This window comes from Prenolepis imparis, unplaced genomic scaffold (genome assembly GCF_030444845.1).
Source record: "Prenolepis imparis isolate NDT839.2.m4 unplaced genomic scaffold, iyPreImpa1.0 SCAF_7, whole genome shotgun sequence".
Lineage (NCBI taxonomy): Eukaryota > Metazoa > Arthropoda > Insecta > Hymenoptera > Formicidae > Prenolepis > Prenolepis imparis.
The window spans coordinates 14,883,895-14,904,211 of NW_028141165.1; the positions used below are offsets into that span (position 1 = coordinate 14,883,895).

A 20,317-nucleotide genomic window follows, 5' to 3' on the forward strand; every position below is an offset into this window, starting at 1 on the left:
GTATGTGTGCCTATACATATATAATATATGTATACATATTATTGGAATTACTAATCATTTCTTTCAAATTATTAATAATTTTGTTCAATAGTTTTCTACTGCAAATGTTATAAATAAAAGTACATATATTGAATTTTTAAAATTATTTTTAAAAGTTGTAATTTATATGAAAAATAGAGGAGTGTACATATATGTCGTATAAATATTTTATTTATTATATTATGTATATTTTATAAAAAAATATTCTAAAAAAAATTTGAAAAATGTAACAGTAACTCTTTTTACAGAAAATAAAATTTGAAAAAATAAGAAAAAGTTACTCATAAAAATACTGTGACCTAACTTTTACATACGGTTGGAAGAAAAATGGCGGACGATTATACCTGCTCTTACAGAGCCTTAGTATGGCGTCTCTCATTCTTCTCTCTACTATCGAAACATCAATGACGTAAAATTGTTTTCAATTTAAATTAACGCTCAAGCAGCCATAGAAGAAGAAGGAGTTTTCAATTTAAATTGTTTATATTTTTTGCTCGCAATTTTTAAACAATCTGTGTTTGACAAATGGATATCGGAGAACTGTTATCTTATAAAGTGTGTATTACAATTTTTCGAGCAATAATTTACTTGTATATTATATGCATTCAGAATATTATATATCTATATTATTTAATTTAACCTCACAATTTTTTTTTGTACGATGTTTATTTCACAAAAATTTTCTTTATTAATTCCAATTTATTTCTTTGTCATAAATAAAAATAACAATAAGGTAAAAGTACCAATACTTGAACATGCACCTATATCTGGACATTTTTTGGTTCTTAAATATGGATATCTATATTTTTAATATGGAAAGTATATATATATTTAATATACGTACATATGTTCATGACTAAAAGTTTAGATATCCGCATTTAAAAAAAAAAAATACAAATGTCCAGATATAGGTGCAAGCATTCGGTACTTTTACCTTAATATAAGTATGCATTCGATATACATGCGATAATAATATGTACAGCCTCCGAATACACCAAAACGACCGGCAGCGGGAGAAGAGGATGATGAGGACGAATGGGAAAATCCAAAGAAACCAAAAAGAGTGATAAAAACTCCGTACCATGCACGTCAACGACAGCCTAAAGAAGTTGAAGTGGTATCACCCAGGGATAGCGAACCTCCCACGCCTATTAGAACCGCAGCCACACCTTCATCGACTCACGATGTGATGGAACCTCAGCTGACGGAGAAGGAGAAACAAGATATATTGAAATATGTAGAAACCGAGGCTCCCGAGATTGAAGCACTGGATGAAGCGACGCTTAAACGTATGATTCTTTTGTTTGAAAAGAGAGGTCTCAGAAATCAAGAGATGAGAGTTAAATTCCCAGATCAACCAGAAAAGTACGTACACACATATATATAAAATAGTTAAGACGTTAATATACTTTCAAACATGCATAAAATATATATATATAATGATCTATAATTATGTAATTAATCAATCTTAATATATAATTATTTCTCAAAGCTTTAGACTTTTACAGATTTATGGAATCTGAGGTTGAATTGCACGAAACTCTGCAAGAGCTGCATATCGTAGCGACTAATCCAGATCTGTATCAATTGATGGTGGAATTAGGCGCTGTGCCTTCCTTACTCGAGTTATTATCTCATGAGAATACCGATATAGCAGTCGGCGTGGTAGATCTTCTCCAAGAATTGACCGATGTAGATATATTACACGAGAGTCAAGAAGGTGCCGATACACTCATTGATGCTTTATTGGAGCAACAAGTTTGTGCTCTTCTGGTACAAAATCTCGAGAGACTTGATGAGATAGTGAAAGAAGAAAGCGATGGTGTTTATAATACACTTGGTAATTATTTAAGTGAAAGTATCACATTAAAAATTAAAAAAAAATATCTAAAATATTTTTTTTACATTTAAAAAAAATAAAATCTCCGATATATTGATCATACATATTTTAAAGATGCTTTACATAGAAAATAATAATATATAAAATTATATATGAAATATAATAATATATAGAATCTATATTTCTTATTTATATACTATATATATATATATTATCAATTTGTCTCAGGTATTAATTATAATTATAATTATATACTTAATTAAATTTTACAATATTTTATAAACTATTTTGAAAACATATGATATTAAGATCTTGATAAAAAAATTTTTACTAAAAATGATGATTTTAACTTCCAGCTATTTTTGAAAACCTTCTGGAATTTAGACCAGACTTGTGTGCAGATGCAGGAAAGCAAGGTTTAATGCAATGGTTACTGCGTCGAATTAAGACAAAAACACCTTTTGATGCAAACAAACTTTATGCTAGTGAACTCTTGTCTATACTTTTGCAGCACACACCAGAGAATAGACTTCTTTTAGGTGACTTAGATGGAATTGATGTTTTGTTACAACAATTAGCTGTATGCATTTATATTTTTCATAAACTTTTATATACATATTACCAAGTTCAATCAAACTAAAATTGGTTATTTGCAGTATTATAAGAGACATGATCCACAGACTGCAGAAGAACAAGAGATGATGGAAAATTTATTTAATGTTTTATGTTCAAGTTTAATGGCTACTGTAAATCGCGACAGATTTCTACGTGGTGAAGGTCTTCAACTTATGAATTTAATGTTGCGAGAAAAGAAAATGTCACGGAATGGATCTCTTAAAGTAAATACTTATCTGCAGGATAAGTTTAATAATTATCAATCATATCAGTATAATATATTATTATCATTAATTGCAGGTTTTAGATCATGCTATGAATGGTCCAGATGGAAAAGATAATTGCAGCAAGTTTGTAGATATTCTTGGATTACGAACAATATTTCCTCTGTTTATGAAAACTCCAACAAAAAATAGAAAAAAAATGCTTACTGCAGAAGAACATGAAGGTATTTACATAAATTATTGAAAACATACACAGAATGATTTATAATTGTGTGTATTTTATATCTATTAATATCACTTAAAAAGAAGTTTATAGAATAAACTAAATTGTGAAAATAATTAATTTTGCAGAACATGTTGTTTCTATCATAGCAAGTATGTTAAGAAATTGTAAAGGACAACAGCGTCAAAGACTACTTAGTAAATTTACAGAGAATGATTATGAGAAAGTAGATCGATTAATGGAATTACATTTCAAGTATCTTGAGAAAGTAGAGGAAGTAGAAAAGAATGGAAAGGTATACATGCACTATATAAATGTATTTTAAAAAAAAAATTGAAAAAATATAATTGTATAATTTTATTTTTATTACAAGGAGAACGAAGATGAAGAAGAATCCTACTTAAGAAGATTAGATGGCGGGTTATTTATATTGCAATTAGTAGATTATGTACTTTTAGAAGCATGCACTGGCTGTCCACCCGCAGTTAAACAGCGAGTAACGAGAATCTTGGCACAGAGAAGAGCATCTCTTAAAACAATTCGCCACATTATGAGAGGTAAATTGCTTGTAATATCATTTAATTTTCTACAAATTAAATATTACAAATTTATAACAAAAAATTTATTTATATATTTTTTATTTAAAAACCAGAATATGCTGGTAACTTAGGAGATGCTGGTGATACAGAATGGAAAGAAGCAGAGCAACAACATATCTTACAATTAATTGACAAATTTTGATATGTATTTTCTATATTGATGTCAAGATATATCATTGTAAATCATAATAAGATTTAGTAACTTTATATTATTATGTATGTAATGTATAATGTAATAAAAGGTATGTTGTAATCATTATATAAATGTGTAGGTATATTAAAATAGTATTATTAATTGTGATTTAGCCATAAAGAGAAAAAGATATAAAATCTAGTTGAAATCCGAGCTGAATCAATTTTACGCATGTTTCGATAAATGCATAATGAAAACGTATATTTTATTTTAGTTTATTAACAAATAATTTATTTTTATTAATAAAAATTAAGAAAAATGTAAAAAATCATTTAAAAAAAAGAGAAAAAATCTTGTATCTCTTAAATCAGAGCTGTCCACGTTTTGCACTTTTCGGCCAATTTCCGAGGCTCACCGCCTAGCGGCCCCCACTTACGCTCGAGACCTTAGCAACGCGTTACCCGGTTGGCCCGATAACCGTAGTTGCTAAGGTCTCGAGCGTAAGTGGGGGCCGCTAAGCGGTGAGCCTCGGAAATCGGCCGAAAAGTGCAAAACGTGGACAGCTCTGTCTTAAATAATCTATCTTTCAAACACATGCGCATGCGCATGCATTTGTACAAAACTTCAATGCGCATGCGTTTAAAAGCAGAGATGCGAGCCTATAACCTATAATCATAATCCGTACATGTATATTTTTACAAATATATTTGACACTTTGTATTTTTCATAAAATATTTGATTTTTTTATATATCTATAATGGATAATGTTGTAAATAATATTACAACAATGGAATCTAAACAAATAAAAAACTATCAACGGATGCTATTAAATAATGTGTTCGCACAGGTATTATATACTTTTCATCTAAATTCATCTAAATTATTTGATATAAATATATTTATATTTTATAATAATAAAATATAATTTATAATTTTTTTACTTCAATTGTATGACATTATAATCTAAAAATCAATAATTGATGTTTTAGGAACTTGGACAAAATGAGAAACAAATAAATGCATTGAATGATTACAAAAACAAATATAAAAAGGTGATAGAAGGGCTTGAAGTATATCCATTATCTGTTTCGGAAAATTGTATGGTGCCTATTGGCAAGCGGGCATTAATGAAAGGAAAATTAATTCATACTAATGAAATTTTAGTTTATTTGGGAGATGGCTATTTTGCAAAATATAGCGCATCACAGGCAATCTCATTGTGCAACAGAAGGATAGCATGTATAAATTTTATTTTTTTGTTTTGTTTGACTTTATATTAAATTTAATTAATTTAATATATTAAATATTATATATTAATCTTATATATATTAGATATGATATAATTATATATATATTATATAAATATTAAATATTATATATATTAGTAAATATTAATTTATTATATTAAATATTATATTACACATTGCATTTTTTTTATTTCAGGGGCAGATAAAATGTTGAAAAACTTACAAGCTGAAAGAAACTTATACGAGATGAGACAAAATCTCCCATTAAAGCATGATATCTTTGGAGAAGATGAGAGACAAGATATATTAGAACATTGGAATGAGGACAAACTTGATGAATGGAAGAGTAAATATATTTGTTTTATTGTTGTTTTAAGTATGTTTCATTATGCCACATGCTAGAATTAAAATAAGTTTATAATTGCAGTACAACATAGGCAGCATGAAAAAGAGTATCATCAGAAACTAGCAAAGTTGAGAGAAAAAGAAAAGACTAATATTTCCACCGAGGAAGATCTTTTTAAAAGATTAGATGAATTAGAATTGGAAGAAGAATTAAAAGATGAATTATGCAGGTCACTCATTTTTGAAATTAGAAATTTTACTTGTGAATGTAATTAAAATAGCTAATCTGTTTAAAATTTTATGATTGCAGACTAGAAGCTGAACGAAAAGAATTTTATGGTGATTTGAGTGAGGGAGAAGTCTATGATGACTCGGAGGAGGATACATCTGATACTGACGAAATTACGACAGAGATGATTGAAGAGGAATTAAAATCGAAAGATATTCCAATGAATAAAAGCTCATATAATATATCAAACGCCAGTATTGATGCAATTCGAGATAAAATTCTCGATACAAGTGTTACAAAAAGTGAACAATTTGATCTCGCTGTAAAGTCTAGTCAAGAGGAATTAAAAAACAATCATTTACCCGAATCAAAAGAGGATATATCCAAATCCACAAACGTAAAGAAAACAGGGAGAGTATCATTTATTGAACCATATAATATGGAAAATACAGAAAGCGATACAGAAGAAGTATTAATATCTAATGAAGAATCCCATTTTATTTCAAAGCAAGATAAAACATATAATGATGGTTCTGAAAATGAAGATGATATCATCAGGATTGAATTTTCACATTCATCCCATATTCCAAATATATCTGCATCAAGTAATACAGAAATACAGAGCCCAGTAGATATTTATAAAAAATTTAATGTTCCCAAATCCATTTTGAAAAGATCTCCAAATGATATGATTCCTAATCAAATTGTTCCTTTAAATGAAGAAAGTAGCACTGATGAAGAAGATGAAGTCGAATTTGTTAGACATTCTGCATACGATTCTGTGAGTAGAAATAAATTAATAATATTAATAAACACTAAATAAATAAAATTGTATATACTGATAAATATATTTTATAGGTAATCAAGGAAAAAGTCCAAGAAAATAAAATATCGCCAATGAATAGTACTTTAGAAAAAAAAGATGAAAAGAAAATTGTAAGCAAGTTTAAACTGGAACGAACTGGCAAAAAGAAGTAATGTGTAAATATATGTTTATTGTAATTAAACTTTTGTTTGTACATACACAACGCATAAATAAATATATATTTTCTAAGATTATGCTTGTAACATCCAATTGCATAGAATTTATTTTGAAGCAAAAAGTTTTCACATTAGTCTCGCAAAGATTGCAATTTTTAAAATGATATTTATATTTTAGTAACAAAAAGTGAATTTTAACGATAGAATGAAAAATTATAAATGTGATACATAATATTTACAATATATTTGTTTATTTTTATTCAGTTTCCGTACGATAAAAGATTTTTTTTTTATAGGATACACAGGGAGAATAAATAGTAATAAACGAAAATAGATGTAATTACTGTCTAATATAATATTAATTGCGTAAACGATCGATTTTATGCGAGAGATATTATTTTTGTCCAACTCGAGACGAACTGTCAAAAATCATCTGATCGACGCCAGCGCCTGGCTGCGCGCGCACATTTTCCCGCGTTCATCCGAGGAGCACGTCAATCTCTGCGCATGCATTTTATTCGTGACTAAAAATAAAGACTTAACCCAATCTTGGGGCCGAGACGACGAAAATTACTCTGCAGCCGGAGAAATGGCGTGGTTATGCGCCCGCAGTGTCCTTCAAACGTGTCGACGACCGATCTCCTACAGCCTCGCGTGTGCTCAAAAAAAAAAATGTAAATACAATATCGTGAAATTTCGCCTTCTCGTATTACGACACCACGTTTCTCTCCCTTATACACTTTTGGACGTACTCCATATTACGTAATATAGTTTTCGTTCGCCTAATCAATTTTTTTTCTTTTTTAACCCTCATCGGTCACGTAACATCAAAAATTCAATCCATTTTATTCATGTGTTCACGTTTGATTTTTCTCGACAGTCGCCGATTGCCTGGATCATGCCACTGGCTTGGAGAAGAGGGAGATGCTCGCCCGTTTAGCCGGTAACGATGTAAGTTTTGACATTTCTATAAATTTTTTGCGACAGAAATATTTTCTTTCGCTCTGTAACGTCCTAGTAATATAATTTATACTTTTTAATTTTATCATAGACTTATTTTTATACATCTGCGTTTTATTCTGTACTTTATTATTAAAGATTACTATGATAAATATTAATAGAAATTTCTTAATATATATATATTTTCGATTAATAAATATTAATGGAAGAAACAATATATTTTGTTTGCTTACTTTTCCCTAGGATCCCTACAATATGACTATAAAACGACGACCAGATACTACAAAGGAGAATCCTAATATAGTCTATAGCGCATTTGAGAGTCGTATAATGGGATGCGTTTGTGACGAGGATACGATGCACGTAAATTGGATGTGGCTGCATCAAGGTCCTCCACGTCGCTGCGAGTGTGGCCATTGGTTTAAGCTGGTTGAGAAAGCACCTATATAATATACTTAAAGGATGAACTAGTGGATTGTTTTCGACATAGAATTAATATTATATTAGACAGTAATTACATCTATTTTCATTTATTACCATATTCTCCTTATGTATCCTATCCAAAAAAAAATAAATATCTTTTATTGTACGGGAACTGCAGAAATAAACAAATATATTGTAAATATTATGTATCATATATAATTTTTCATTCTGTTGTTAAAATTCACGATTCTTTTTATTACTAAAATATATCATTTAAAAAATTGCAATTATACATGGATTAAATTGCAATCTTTACAAGACTTTAATGTGAAAATTTTTTGCTCAAAATAAATTCTATGCAATTGGATGTTACAAGCATAGTCTTAGAAAATATGTATTTATTTATGCGTTGTGTACAAACAAAAGTTTAATTACAATAAACATATATTTATATATTATTTCTTTTTTCCAGTTCATTCGAGTTTAAACCTGCTTACAATTTTCTTTTCATCTTTTTCTAAATACTATTGGCAATATTTTATTTTCTTGGATTTTTTCCTTGATTATCTACAAAATATATTTATCAGTATATATAATTTTATTTATTTAGTGTTTATTAACAATTGTATGCAGAATGTCTAATAAGTTCGACTTCATCTTCTACATTACTACTACTTCCTTCATTCAAAGGCACAATTTGATTAGGAATCATATATTTTCAAAATGGATTTGGGTACACTAAATATTTTATAAATATTTACCGGCTTTGTATTTCTGTATTACTTGATGCAAATATTTTTGGAATATTGAATGAATGTGAAAACTCAATCCTGATGATATCATCATTTTCGAATATTCGTCTTAGTTAATACTTCTTCACAAGATATATTCTCCTGCATATATCTCTTCGCAAAATATCTTCTAATCATTCAGAACTTATTGATAAGATAATATATTGTGCAAAGAAGTATGCACATTAGAAGAATATATTATGCGAAGATTTTTTAAAGATACACATAGATACGTAAATTATTTGGCAATATTTATAATCGAATATATATTTCGCCCGATTTTTTATTATTCAACTATTCGGTTCAACATATGTATAATTCGAATTACGAAAAAGCAACTATTCAATCACACTGAAATAATTAAAATATAACGAATATAAATATAGTAAAACCGGACAATGGTATTTATTTTAAAAAAGATATTTTTATTATACACATTTTTGAATAAAATAAATTTTATTTTATATAAAATATATATGTATATTGCTTATATATTCTTTTAATAACAATAATCTATATTAGTTAGTTCTATATATTGTTTAAACATTCTTTTTACATACAAATCTTGAAAAGATGGAGAAAGACCAGGAAATTTGTGCATAAAATGTCAAATGTGTATGCTGTAGACTTACAAAACTTGTAAAAGAATTTTTTTTTATGAAAGAGTTTTTTATGATAACAGTAATAAGGGAAACAGTACACTGACTTTGGTGTACTTTGGATAATTCTTTGTACATCATAGACTTATATAATAGATTGAACACTTTTATATAAGATAAGATTGTAGGATACAGATGTATGAGATAAGATGCTTTCTTCGTTTACAATATTCTGGAAAGAGGCGACATGGAAAAAATTGCACAATCGGTCAAGAAAAGCATCTACTCTCTATTGTCTTTTCTTTCTAATGTTGTCTTCAAGTCTCCAACAAAAGCGCTCAACCTATTTAATTATAAATCTATGAACTCCTTTACTTTTATGTCTATATACATCTATATACTTTATATCCCTATGTGTTATCAACTCATTTCCTTTACATCAGAAATTAAAACCCTTCTCCTTGATTATATCAGCAACTAATGCTATAACTAGATATTCTTAAATCAATAGCTCGATTTGAGATACGAGTTGGCAATACTGTACTTTGATTAAAGTAGACTTTGTTTCAATGAAAAGGAAGATGATCATTAATTGTCTATAAGATTACATATTTATAATAAAAAATCTGTTTAATTAAAGTCTACTTAAAAATAATTTTTTTGCTTGACAATATTTATATAGATTATATATTTTTACAATAAAGTTTCTCAAATCAAAATTTACTCAAAAACACAGTTTTTATGAGAATCAAATAAAAAATTAGTGTTGTAAAACGTTACTTTGTCAAAAATATTATTTTTTTTCATGTATGTATATAGAGAGAATTGCATAATTTCATCATATATAAATGACATATTTATATAAATTATCATGTAAAAAAATGTTACATAACACACGAATTTCTTTAATGACTCAGCAATGAATCATTGCAATTTCGATATATACAGCAAAAATATATAGCAATAAACAACGAAATCATATTCTATGAAATCATATTTAGCCTTACATTATATAGTTATATAAATCAAATTTGTTATAATTTAATTAATCCTAGTTCTTTGTATAGTAGTTATAGTTCTATTTTTCACTCATTTATTCTAACATGATCATGCAATAAATAATGAAAAAACAGTGCAAGAAAATATCTGGAAGACTAATTTAAAATATACAAAAAAATTTTTAATATAAAATTCTCTCTAGAAAAAAGAATACCAACAGTGGGTTTTTGTAGCAAAGAATGTAAAATTAGCTGAAGACTGATTTCGTTACAAGAGATGATTTCGTTATTTATTTTTTTTTCAATGAAGCTTATATCACTCCGAAACTATTAAGACCTCGGCATTTTCGCTAAAAGAAAAATCGTCGATTCGAATTTTCTTGACATAAAAAATCGAGTATGACCAGTCTATGTCTAATAGTAGAAAATGTCTTTTCCTTTACTAAATCCACTAGCAGTACAAACCACTGCCTTGATTCTCGATAACGTACTTCGTTAAATATTGCGTCGTTTTCTCGCTTAATCCCAAGTTTGGCAATTCCTTTTCAAATTGTTCGAGAGTGCCGGCACCAGCTATATAACCATTCAATTTGGCTGCCAAAGGAGAAGTGCGCAAGATTTCCGGTGAGGTGAGACCCAGTGTCTCGATCAGCCAAGGATGACTCTGTAGTCGATACTTCTGATGATAGCTGCACAAGATGTGTATATATATATATTTAATTGTTAAGTATATTGGCTTATATATTAAATTATTTACAACTTAATTTTAATATTTATTTATAAATATGCCAAAAGATCTAAATATCAACATCTATTTATAATTATAGTAAAAATTCAATGAAAGTACATGAATGCAATTGTATCATAAATAAAAATATTTAAAATAATGATATTACATAACTATTCCTAATTTTAAGGATAAGATGAATCTGAATTTACACTTTTGAGAATCATATGAGTGTAGGTGGATAATACAGAATGCTTAGAATTATATTCTACTAAACACTAGCAGATTCTGATGTCGATGAGGGGAAGAGTTTTGACAAAATTATTTGGTTTGATATTTTATTTTTTTAATTTAAAAAAGAGGTTTTAATCATGTTCCCTCTACCTCAAGAATCTGTCAGTGTTACTGGATAAGTAATTGTGTAAACATACTCGGTTATGAAATGATAACTTACTCTTCTGCTGGATAAAACTTTGTAAATTCTGTAATTTCTGTGACAAAAACTTCCCTGCGCTTTCTCTGTTCTTGCTCACGAGATTTTTCAGCTAACAATCGTTGCTCCTCATCATGATATAAAATTAGTGACATATACTGAAAATTGAATTTTAATTAGAATATTGAATATACACAAATGATATAGATTACACAAACTATTCAAATATGATAAGTCATTACATTTATTTCTATTGAGACTAATATATTATATAATATAAATTATTATATTATATATTATATACTTATAAAATAAAATATTAAATATTTATAATTAAATATACATTATATTTCATTATATTTATAATATATTATATAATGAAATATAGGTATACAATATATAGCTAATGTGTGCCGTGATAAAATACCTGTCTCTTAATCTTTGTTATCAGACCATACTCGTGATTATTCCAAAACAAGCTCAGCAAATGTGTGTAGGACACTAGTTCTGGATCGTATTCAATGTCAATGACCTCCGTATGGTCTCCCCTAGAGCAAGCAAAATATAACACATTTCTTACAATCTATACATTTTCAAACGTCAAAGTTGCAAATTTGCCAAGCGGATATGTGAAAAAATTACATGTCTCTGTAGACCGGGGAGTCCTTGGTGCCACCGGCATAGCCCACGCAGGTCCTGATGACTCCAGGTAGCGCCCCGAAGAGGGAATCTCCCGCCCAGAAGCAGCCCATGCCGAAAGTAGCACGCTTGCCCTTGATCTCCTCCAACTGACCCGGCATTCTGCTGTACGGACAAACATTGTTGCGTTCAACGATCCCGTGATACGACGTGACGGAGCAATTGTTTGCGAGAACGGCCCGGACCAGGTACGGCAACATGATTCCGGTGATCACGGAACGTCCACAGGTACGCGACATCGCCAGGTACGAGGACATCGAAACGAACTCGGGATTCTCCGCCTAACGTCCTCCGTATAATATACCTCCACAGGCATCTGTCAAAACCGGTATCGCGGAGACGAGCGATATCAAGTATGTAGTATCGACGATGCTAGAGGGGACGAGCACACGCAAGAAGGAAAGCGCGCCTCGCAACACGTGTCCCGTCAAACATGCGCGCGAATGTCAAATCCCGAGTCGAGTATGGCCGAGGTCGCCAAACGTCAAACGTCAAACGTCAGACGGAGACAGAGCGTGCGCAAAGGCCAGCTGATTCTCAAGTTGATTGAACGCGCGGATTTCGTGATCGGATAACTCATCGTTAGCTCGTCGAGCAAATAATGTAAGTGATTGACATCTTGTAACACTTGGGATATGCGAATTCTTAATTCAGAGATGTGATATATGAATTTAATCGTATACGAAATTTCTCTCGATAATCGATCCGCGTTCTCGTCTTCTTCCAACAATTTTTGCTAATTTTTCTTTAAAAGACTGATTTTAAGGATGTATCGGGATACATCTAAAAATGGTACAAAATTCATAAAAATTTTATAGTTTGATACTAAAGCTACTGTCAAAATTTGGATTTAATTCATTAATTCATTTAAAAGTTATTGCAATTTAAATTTCCGTTAATTTTACATATAATCTTATAAAAATTCGTCACTATATGATCGATTATATTACGTTAAAAATATCGAAGAAATGGTACCATGTATTTCAAATTTTTTACATGTATAATTGGAATAACTGTAAGGAACAATGTTGCAAAATTACATTCACTAAACCGTTTAGAAAAAAATAATAATAATTTATTGAAATTCTGATTTTTTCTCCGATTACTATGAGCATTCGGTTGTGTCAATGAAATTAGGAAATTACACTGTAGCCATTTTTTATAAGATTTTCTATAAGATGAATAGCGTTTTTTGGTACTTTTGTCTTGTATCTCCCATACATATCCTTAAAGAGACTAACTCAAATATATCCTATCAATTTTAAAGATTAGCAAAAATTCTTCTTAAAAATAGAAAATAAAATAGTTAAGGAAAATTATTTTGCTTAGTGGATAAATTAGTAGCATAATTAAGAGACTAAAACTGAAAGATATCAGTTTTAAAGATTAGAAAAAATTGTATTTAAAAATCGATATAAAAAATAGTTAACGAAAATTATTTTGCTAATATATAACATAATTAAAAATTAGTTTTAATGCAAAGGCTATATATACTGTAAAATAACTTGTCTTTTAATAAAACTCTGATAAAATTATTTCGTGTAAATATTTTTACATGTGTTGTATTAAACTTTTAAAATATTTTGTAAGTATTATAAAAATCATATATATATATATATATATATATATATATAATATTATTTCAATATAATTTTAAAAATTATACACACACCCACACTTAAAGAATTTAAATAATCTATAATTTTGCGACAAAATTCAATTTCTAGTTTTGTATTTCATGTAATATAGAAAATATTTAAATAAATACTATATTTAAATTAAATTAAGTAATATTATATTTAAATAAATATATATCACAGGATATACACATATGACACATAAAATTATAAATAGGATTTTGTTTCGAATTTTATCATGCATTATCATGCGTTATAGATTAAAGCGAACTTTTTATGATTGTTTGCAGTTTGAAGCCTTTATGACACGACAAAAACCTTTAAATTATGATTCTTTCATGGATTGGTGTTTACGAATATTTGACAAACAATCGCATGGTCTGAATATATACCAAGACCAATTTTTTTATAATACGCTTATCTCATTTTTGCTTTTTATAAGTCATATAAGTAAGATGACTACAAAAATATACACTGTATATTTTATACTATACATATATTTTTTTTTAATTAGCATGTCGAGACACTATTATATAGAAACCCGGATGTGTATATGCGAAAGATAAATTTCAATGATCAACATTTCTGTTACTGGAAGTTGAGCTTGTTTGTTTATAAGTGATAAAAATATTTTATCTATATACTGAAGTTTATCGCAACCCCGGGAGATTTATTGTAGAAAAAAAAATATATTTATTGTCACAAATAAGTAATAAAAATAAAAAAACTTAATATTTTTTTATCAAATATAATCTTTAGAATATTTTAAATTTCTTATATATATAAATACTTCTGGGAAAAATCATGCTATCTATATCACGCAGTCGGTAGTTGATTTATTAATTTATCAGTTATTATCAGTTATTTAATCATTCGAGAAAGAGAATAGCAACATCTTCCGTTTCTCTATCCAAAAATTATCACAAAGTTTCATTGATTTATATCTCGTTCTTAAAATCACTAACAAATATCGCCGATGCTTATCAGCTGTAATCTATTAAAACTGTTCACATAAATGATTTGTGCTTTCCTCCTTCTGGTTTTATATCTTCACATAGAATATATATTTTTCAAAATATCATTTAGTCCTATGCAGTAAAAAGTTTGAAATTGATTGCAATATTGCTGGCAATTTTTAGAAGAAATCTGAACATATAATAGTTTCAAACATTTATAATTATTGATATTATACATTATTTATATGCATGGTTTTGACGTGAAATCATGTCATCTTTTGATAACTGCGTTATTATTTAGATAATATTTAATCATACTTTTTTATTAATATAATATCGTGCAAATATAGGAAATTGAAATTATTATAATTATTCGAAAATTTCCAAAAATTAATGAAGATATATCTATTGTAAATAAATCAATGTCAAATTTTGATAGATTTTTTATTAACAATTAACAATATATAACGTAACATATATTCTTGCTAATACTTAAATAGCAAATGCACTTCATTTGATGTCAAAATAAATTTATCATAAATTCTATTTTAGTCATTCTTTAAATTTGTCACCAATTTGCTTCACGCATTGATATAAAAAGCTAAAGAGAAAATTAATGTGACTAAATTTATTTGACATTATAATGATTATGAACTAAAATTTCTTCATTTGTCATTATTTATCAATTCGAATTCTTGATAGACTGCGCGATATGTAATACAGATATATACACAAGTATCTACATTTTTTTGAATTACAAATTGCAAAATTATTTATAAATCAGACCATGTCGAAATCATTCGGAAAGATTCATAATATTCTTTGCCAGCAATACGTTACAACATCTGATTCTATAAATGTTCTCTCATCCGTTTTAGCGATGACAATTGCAGTCTCGTTACAACCGAAGCTGAATTTAAAAAAATGTAATCTCTGATTTTCACGAAATTTAGTAAAAGTATTCAAAATGGTTCTAATTGATTACAGCTGGAAAGATTACATTGGAAGAATCTCAAATGAAATTAAATAGAAATAGTAGATCATTGAAATTTATTAGTTAAGAAAAGCAGTTTTTGTGACTAATATATTTATAAATCTAGATATTTTTTTTTACCTAAGAAAAAAACCTCGATGAATCTGTTATACAGCAAAATTGAAATATAAAGATTGACACAAGTCCTTATACAAGATATATTTATGAAACAAGAAAAATATTACACAAATAAAATAAAAGAAGTTTTGTAAAGGGGACATATGTTATATGACAAGCAATATAAGTATATAGAACATATAATTTTTTATATTTGTATTAGTATATAATTGTAGGAGAAAACAAAATGTAAATAAATATACAATTGAAGTTCGAAAGCATTAAGTTTCAAATTTATTATAATTATTCTATGATTATGAAGACGAATTACTGTTGCAGATCAATGAAAAATAAGTGTAAATATTTGATGAGCATAAAATAAATGTTAACCATTTAATCAAATTTATTAACTAATAAAAAATTATATATATATATATAATTATATTTAAATTATTTTTAGTATTATATTTTTAAATACGATTATCAGAGAATCATTTTCGTAGAAATTCGAAAAAGTAGAATAGATGTGAATTTTGTTCATTACCTTAAATATGAATTTGATGCACACAATCGGGGAAAAATATTTATCAAACTTATCGCTGTGTCGATCGAACAATAAAAGTCCTTCGAATATACCCTTTCGAAATAAAGTCCGGACTCCTTACGGAATTAGAGTAGTGGAACTTACTGCGGTATGCTATGGAGAGCACTCAGTTTTTATGTCCCACGAGTAGACATATCTCTCCCCACCAAATTCTTCATTCTCCCACTCCGCGCAGAAGACAGTCGTGCGATTTGTTCACGCATTTCAATAGGTGTATTTTACTCTATTTTTTTTACAATTTTTTTCTTATTTTACAAGTCATTATACGATAGAATAAATAAGGAATGACGAAAATAAAATCTTCTTAAATAACATCAAACATTGTTCTTAAAACTTTAGAATAGATATATTAATTATTACCATGTGACTCCAGGAGGGGGAGGCTATTAAAATTAGCAAGCGTTTTTAAGAATTTTATTTTTATATCATTCCTTTGTTCCGTCATACAATTCCTTTATTTTGTTATAACTTATAAAATAAGAAAAAAATATGAAAAAAAGAAAAATAAAAAAAGGATCTACTAACATGAAACACGCAAAACGAATTGCCGTCTAATTAATGTAGGAATAAAAGAATAAAGAAGAAAAACGAGATTTACTATATTTTGTTTTTTCGCAGGATTTTATTGTAAATTTTATGCGTTGTAAAATTCTGTTATACGCACACATTATACATAATTTTAGAAAATTAATAAAAAATAAAAAACTTAAAAAAAGATTTTATTAATATATAAAAAAAGTTTTTATTAATATATATATAATATATATGTATATATGTATATGTATGGGGTGTGTTTTTATAACAAGTTTTTCTAAGAGATTTTATTATTTTTTTGTTAATTTTCTAAAATTGTAATGTATAAAAAAAATGTACACTACACAGAATTTGCAATAAAATCTACGACACAGAATAAAATAATAGATAAAATAAAATTCTAAATTAAATGAATCTTAATTAATATGAACTTTTAACACTTAATACTTAATACTTGATTAGAATTGATTTCATATTTATTTTTGTATTAGCTATCTCGAGGTTTCCAAAACACTATAATAAAGTATAATAAAGTATTTTTCTCTTGAGTACTTTTTAAGTTATAAGATTTGAAGTTAACAATTTTTTGACATTAAATGTAAAATATCTTGTAAAATATTCAGTTTTTAGTAATCTTACCTTAATACTTTTATAGACGAAATAATGAGACCAATCAATTGGTGTAAAGAAAACACAGTTGCTTTTAAGAAAAAGTACGCAGCTGCATGTTGCAAATTACATAAATTTTTTAAAACAATTATCTGTTTTCTTTACAATTGATTGGTCTCATTATTCCGTCCATAAAAGTATTAAGGTAAGATTACCGAAAACTGAATATTTTACATTTTACAAGATATTTTATATTTTATGTCAAAAAGTTGTTAACTTCAAGCCTTATAACTCAAAAAGTGTTTTGGAAAGCTCTTGAGATAAGCTACAAGAATATGCAATTAAAAATAATAGATTCCATTTAAGAAATTAAATGTGACCTTTATGTGATCTTCAAACACGACTATCCAATGTCAAACCGATGACATCATCATCTTATGTCCCTCTCAAAGTCAAAAAACTTTTGTATGAAATTCTATTAATCATAAATTTTATTTTATTAAACTTATTTTTTTAAATCATCTTATAATTTATTCATTTTCCAACGCCGTTTCCAAAATTCACTGCCAGTACTGAAAATCTATAATATATGTGACATGAACTATAGATTTCTAGTACTGGCAGTCAATTTTGGAACACGGCCTTTATCTCGTATCTTATACAATAAAATATAAAATTTAGAATATAAAATTTTAAGGTACACTCATTAGAGAAATGCCTTAACGTAAAAAACGTTTAAAAAACGTTTAAAAAACGTTTAAAAGACGTCTATTAGTAGCTTATTAGACGTTTATTTCGATAAGATAAGATAGAATATAAAAGTTTAAAATACACTCGGCAACGGAAGAATGCCTTAACAAATGAATTTACGTTCATATATCGATATATATGTATATACGTAAATTCATTTGTTAAGGCATTCTTCCGTTGCCGAGTGTATTTTAAACTTTTATATTCTATCTTATCTTATCGAAATAAACGTCTAATAAGCTACTAATAGACGTCTTTTAAACGTTTTTTAAACGTTTTATAAACGGCTAATAGACGTTTTCATAAGCGTCTTAAAAAGGTTAAATTTGAAGGACACAAAAATGTCTAATCGATCAAATTTTAGACGTCTACATAAACCGATCTCTTTGGTGGAAAAGTCATTGATTCGACGTCTTTTTAACTGATTATTTCTCACTGGGCACGCGTTTCGACAAGAATAATTATTCGTCTGATGTAACATGATATCATAAATTTGTCACGTTTCAGCTGGAAGACTATGATTATCCGACGCCATTGACCTCGTAACTGTTGGACACTGTTGATCGAGGACACTAGATTAACTTCTCGCAAGTAGTGTCTCTTAAAAAAAAATTCCATGTTTATTTTTATCTTTCGTTATAAAATAATAAATATTTTATATAAAATGTTAATTAAAATGAATAATATATAATATATAATATAATATATATAATAAATAATAAACAATATATAAATATATATAAACAATATATAATACATAAACAATAAAATAAAAATATTAAATAAAAAAAAATAATAAAATAAATTGACGTTTTTTTTTTTAGATAATCTAGTTGATAGTTTTGATATATTTTATTTGTCATTGTCAAATTTCACTCAGCTATTTAAAAGAAAGACAGAATCGAATGAACAGTATTGTAGAAGGACATGAAAAGCTCTAGCTTTATATATGAAATACTTCAAATGTGTGAGTAATACATGAACATCGATTAATTTTTAATTAAACGTGATATTGAAAGATTCTGATGAGAAATTAACAAAATATCTAATCTAGAATAAAATTAGATTATAATATGATGATTCGATATCGGTGAAGTTAATCATTAGCTTACGTTACTCTAATAAATGATATAAAGTATAAAGGATCAAAATGATATGAAGTGTTGATAAAAGTATCGTATATCTTTGATTAATTGAAAGATTCGCAGCGTGATTAACAAAAGTGGCGATATAATACTCAACGGAGGGTCTATATCGTAAAATTATCTTCAGATTATATTTTTTATCGGATAATTTATATTTTCTGAATGTGCAATAAATCATATCTATAGATGTTTTCTTTTTTTCGGAATAGAGATATTGTTGAAAAATAATGGCGTATGGGCAAATTCCCTAGGAAGCCTAGCCAGCCATATAGATAAGAAGATGTTGAAAAATGAATTTAAGAATGTATACGGAAGACATCTAAAAATGGTACAATATTCATGAAAATTATATATAGATCGTTTCTACTTTGAAACTAATAAACTACTGCCAAAAAATTTGAATTTAATTCACTAACTTATTTAAAAGTTATTGCAATTTAAATTTCCGCTCGTTTTACATATAATCTTATGAAAATTCGTTATTATGATCGATTATATGATACGTTAAAAATATCGAAAAAATGGTATCATGTATTTCAAATTTTTTACATGTTACAATTGGAACTTTAAGGAACAAAATGTTGCAAAATTACATTAACATTTACTAAACCGTTTAGATGAAAATAATAATAATTTATTGAAATTCTAGCTTTTTCCCCGATTACTATCAGCATTCGGTTGTATCAACGCTGAAAATAGCTGAAAGTTAGGAAATTAAGGATTATTGGTCCTCGCCGCGACCATGTTGGAATTGTGACGTCAGAGGCGAGAAAACACACACTGAAAATTCTTAGATGCCATTTCGAAATAAAAAGATATTTCGATGAAACAGCACTTCAGATGGCTTTAGCACACTCTTTAAATACCTCGAAAACTATCTTTTTCTT

The 20,317-nt window shown here is 27.6% G+C and overlaps 4 protein-coding genes across 6 annotated transcripts; 3 read left to right on the forward strand and 1 right to left on the reverse strand.

The window, feature by feature from the left end:
- The first annotated feature begins 365 nt into the window (after positions 1-365).
- Positions 366-3,762, forward strand: LOC145938794 (beta-catenin-like protein 1). Its single transcript, XM_083042553.1, has 9 exons — positions 366-594; positions 1,022-1,404; positions 1,548-1,879; positions 2,236-2,459; positions 2,536-2,718; positions 2,795-2,942; positions 3,070-3,236; positions 3,315-3,498; positions 3,594-3,762. The coding sequence occupies exons 1-9, from the start codon at positions 565-567 to the stop codon at positions 3,680-3,682; spliced, it is 1,740 nt and encodes a 579-aa protein (XP_082898679.1). The 5' UTR covers positions 366-564; the 3' UTR covers positions 3,683-3,762.
- Positions 3,763-4,333: 571 nt separating this feature from the next.
- Positions 4,334-6,519, forward strand: Uri (unconventional prefoldin RPB5 interactor). Its single transcript, XM_083041828.1, has 6 exons — positions 4,334-4,520; positions 4,663-4,912; positions 5,117-5,266; positions 5,348-5,495; positions 5,576-6,275; positions 6,353-6,519. Exons 1-6 carry the CDS (start codon positions 4,431-4,433, stop codon positions 6,470-6,472), a joined length of 1,458 nt encoding a protein of 485 aa, XP_082897954.1. The 5' UTR covers positions 4,334-4,430; the 3' UTR covers positions 6,473-6,519.
- A 455-nt stretch (positions 6,520-6,974) lies between these two features.
- Positions 6,975-7,952, forward strand: LOC145938371 (cytochrome c oxidase subunit 5B, mitochondrial). The gene is made up of 3 exons (XM_083041910.1): positions 6,975-7,149; positions 7,356-7,426; positions 7,679-7,952. The coding sequence occupies exons 1-3, from the start codon at positions 7,065-7,067 to the stop codon at positions 7,883-7,885; spliced, it is 363 nt and encodes a 120-aa protein (XP_082898036.1). The 5' UTR covers positions 6,975-7,064; the 3' UTR covers positions 7,886-7,952.
- Positions 7,953-10,649: 2,697 nt separating this feature from the next.
- Positions 10,650-16,490, reverse strand: Msra (methionine sulfoxide reductase A). 3 transcript variants are annotated; one of them, XM_083041908.1, is made up of 5 exons: positions 16,333-16,490; positions 12,049-12,210; positions 11,834-11,954; positions 11,428-11,564; positions 10,650-10,935 (listed from the first exon to the last, which is right to left on the reverse strand). In XM_083041908.1, exons 2-5 carry the CDS (start codon positions 12,204-12,206, stop codon positions 10,698-10,700), a joined length of 654 nt encoding a protein of 217 aa, XP_082898034.1. In that variant the 5' UTR covers positions 12,207-12,210; positions 16,333-16,490; the 3' UTR covers positions 10,650-10,697. The 3 variants fall into 3 exon arrangements, with proteins under 3 accessions (XP_082898034.1, XP_082898035.1, XP_082898033.1); XM_083041909.1 differs by having other exon boundaries at positions 12,049-12,207; positions 16,333-16,487; XM_083041907.1 differs by having other exon boundaries at positions 12,049-12,421; positions 16,333-16,485.
- Between the last annotated feature and the right edge of the window lie 3,827 nt (positions 16,491-20,317).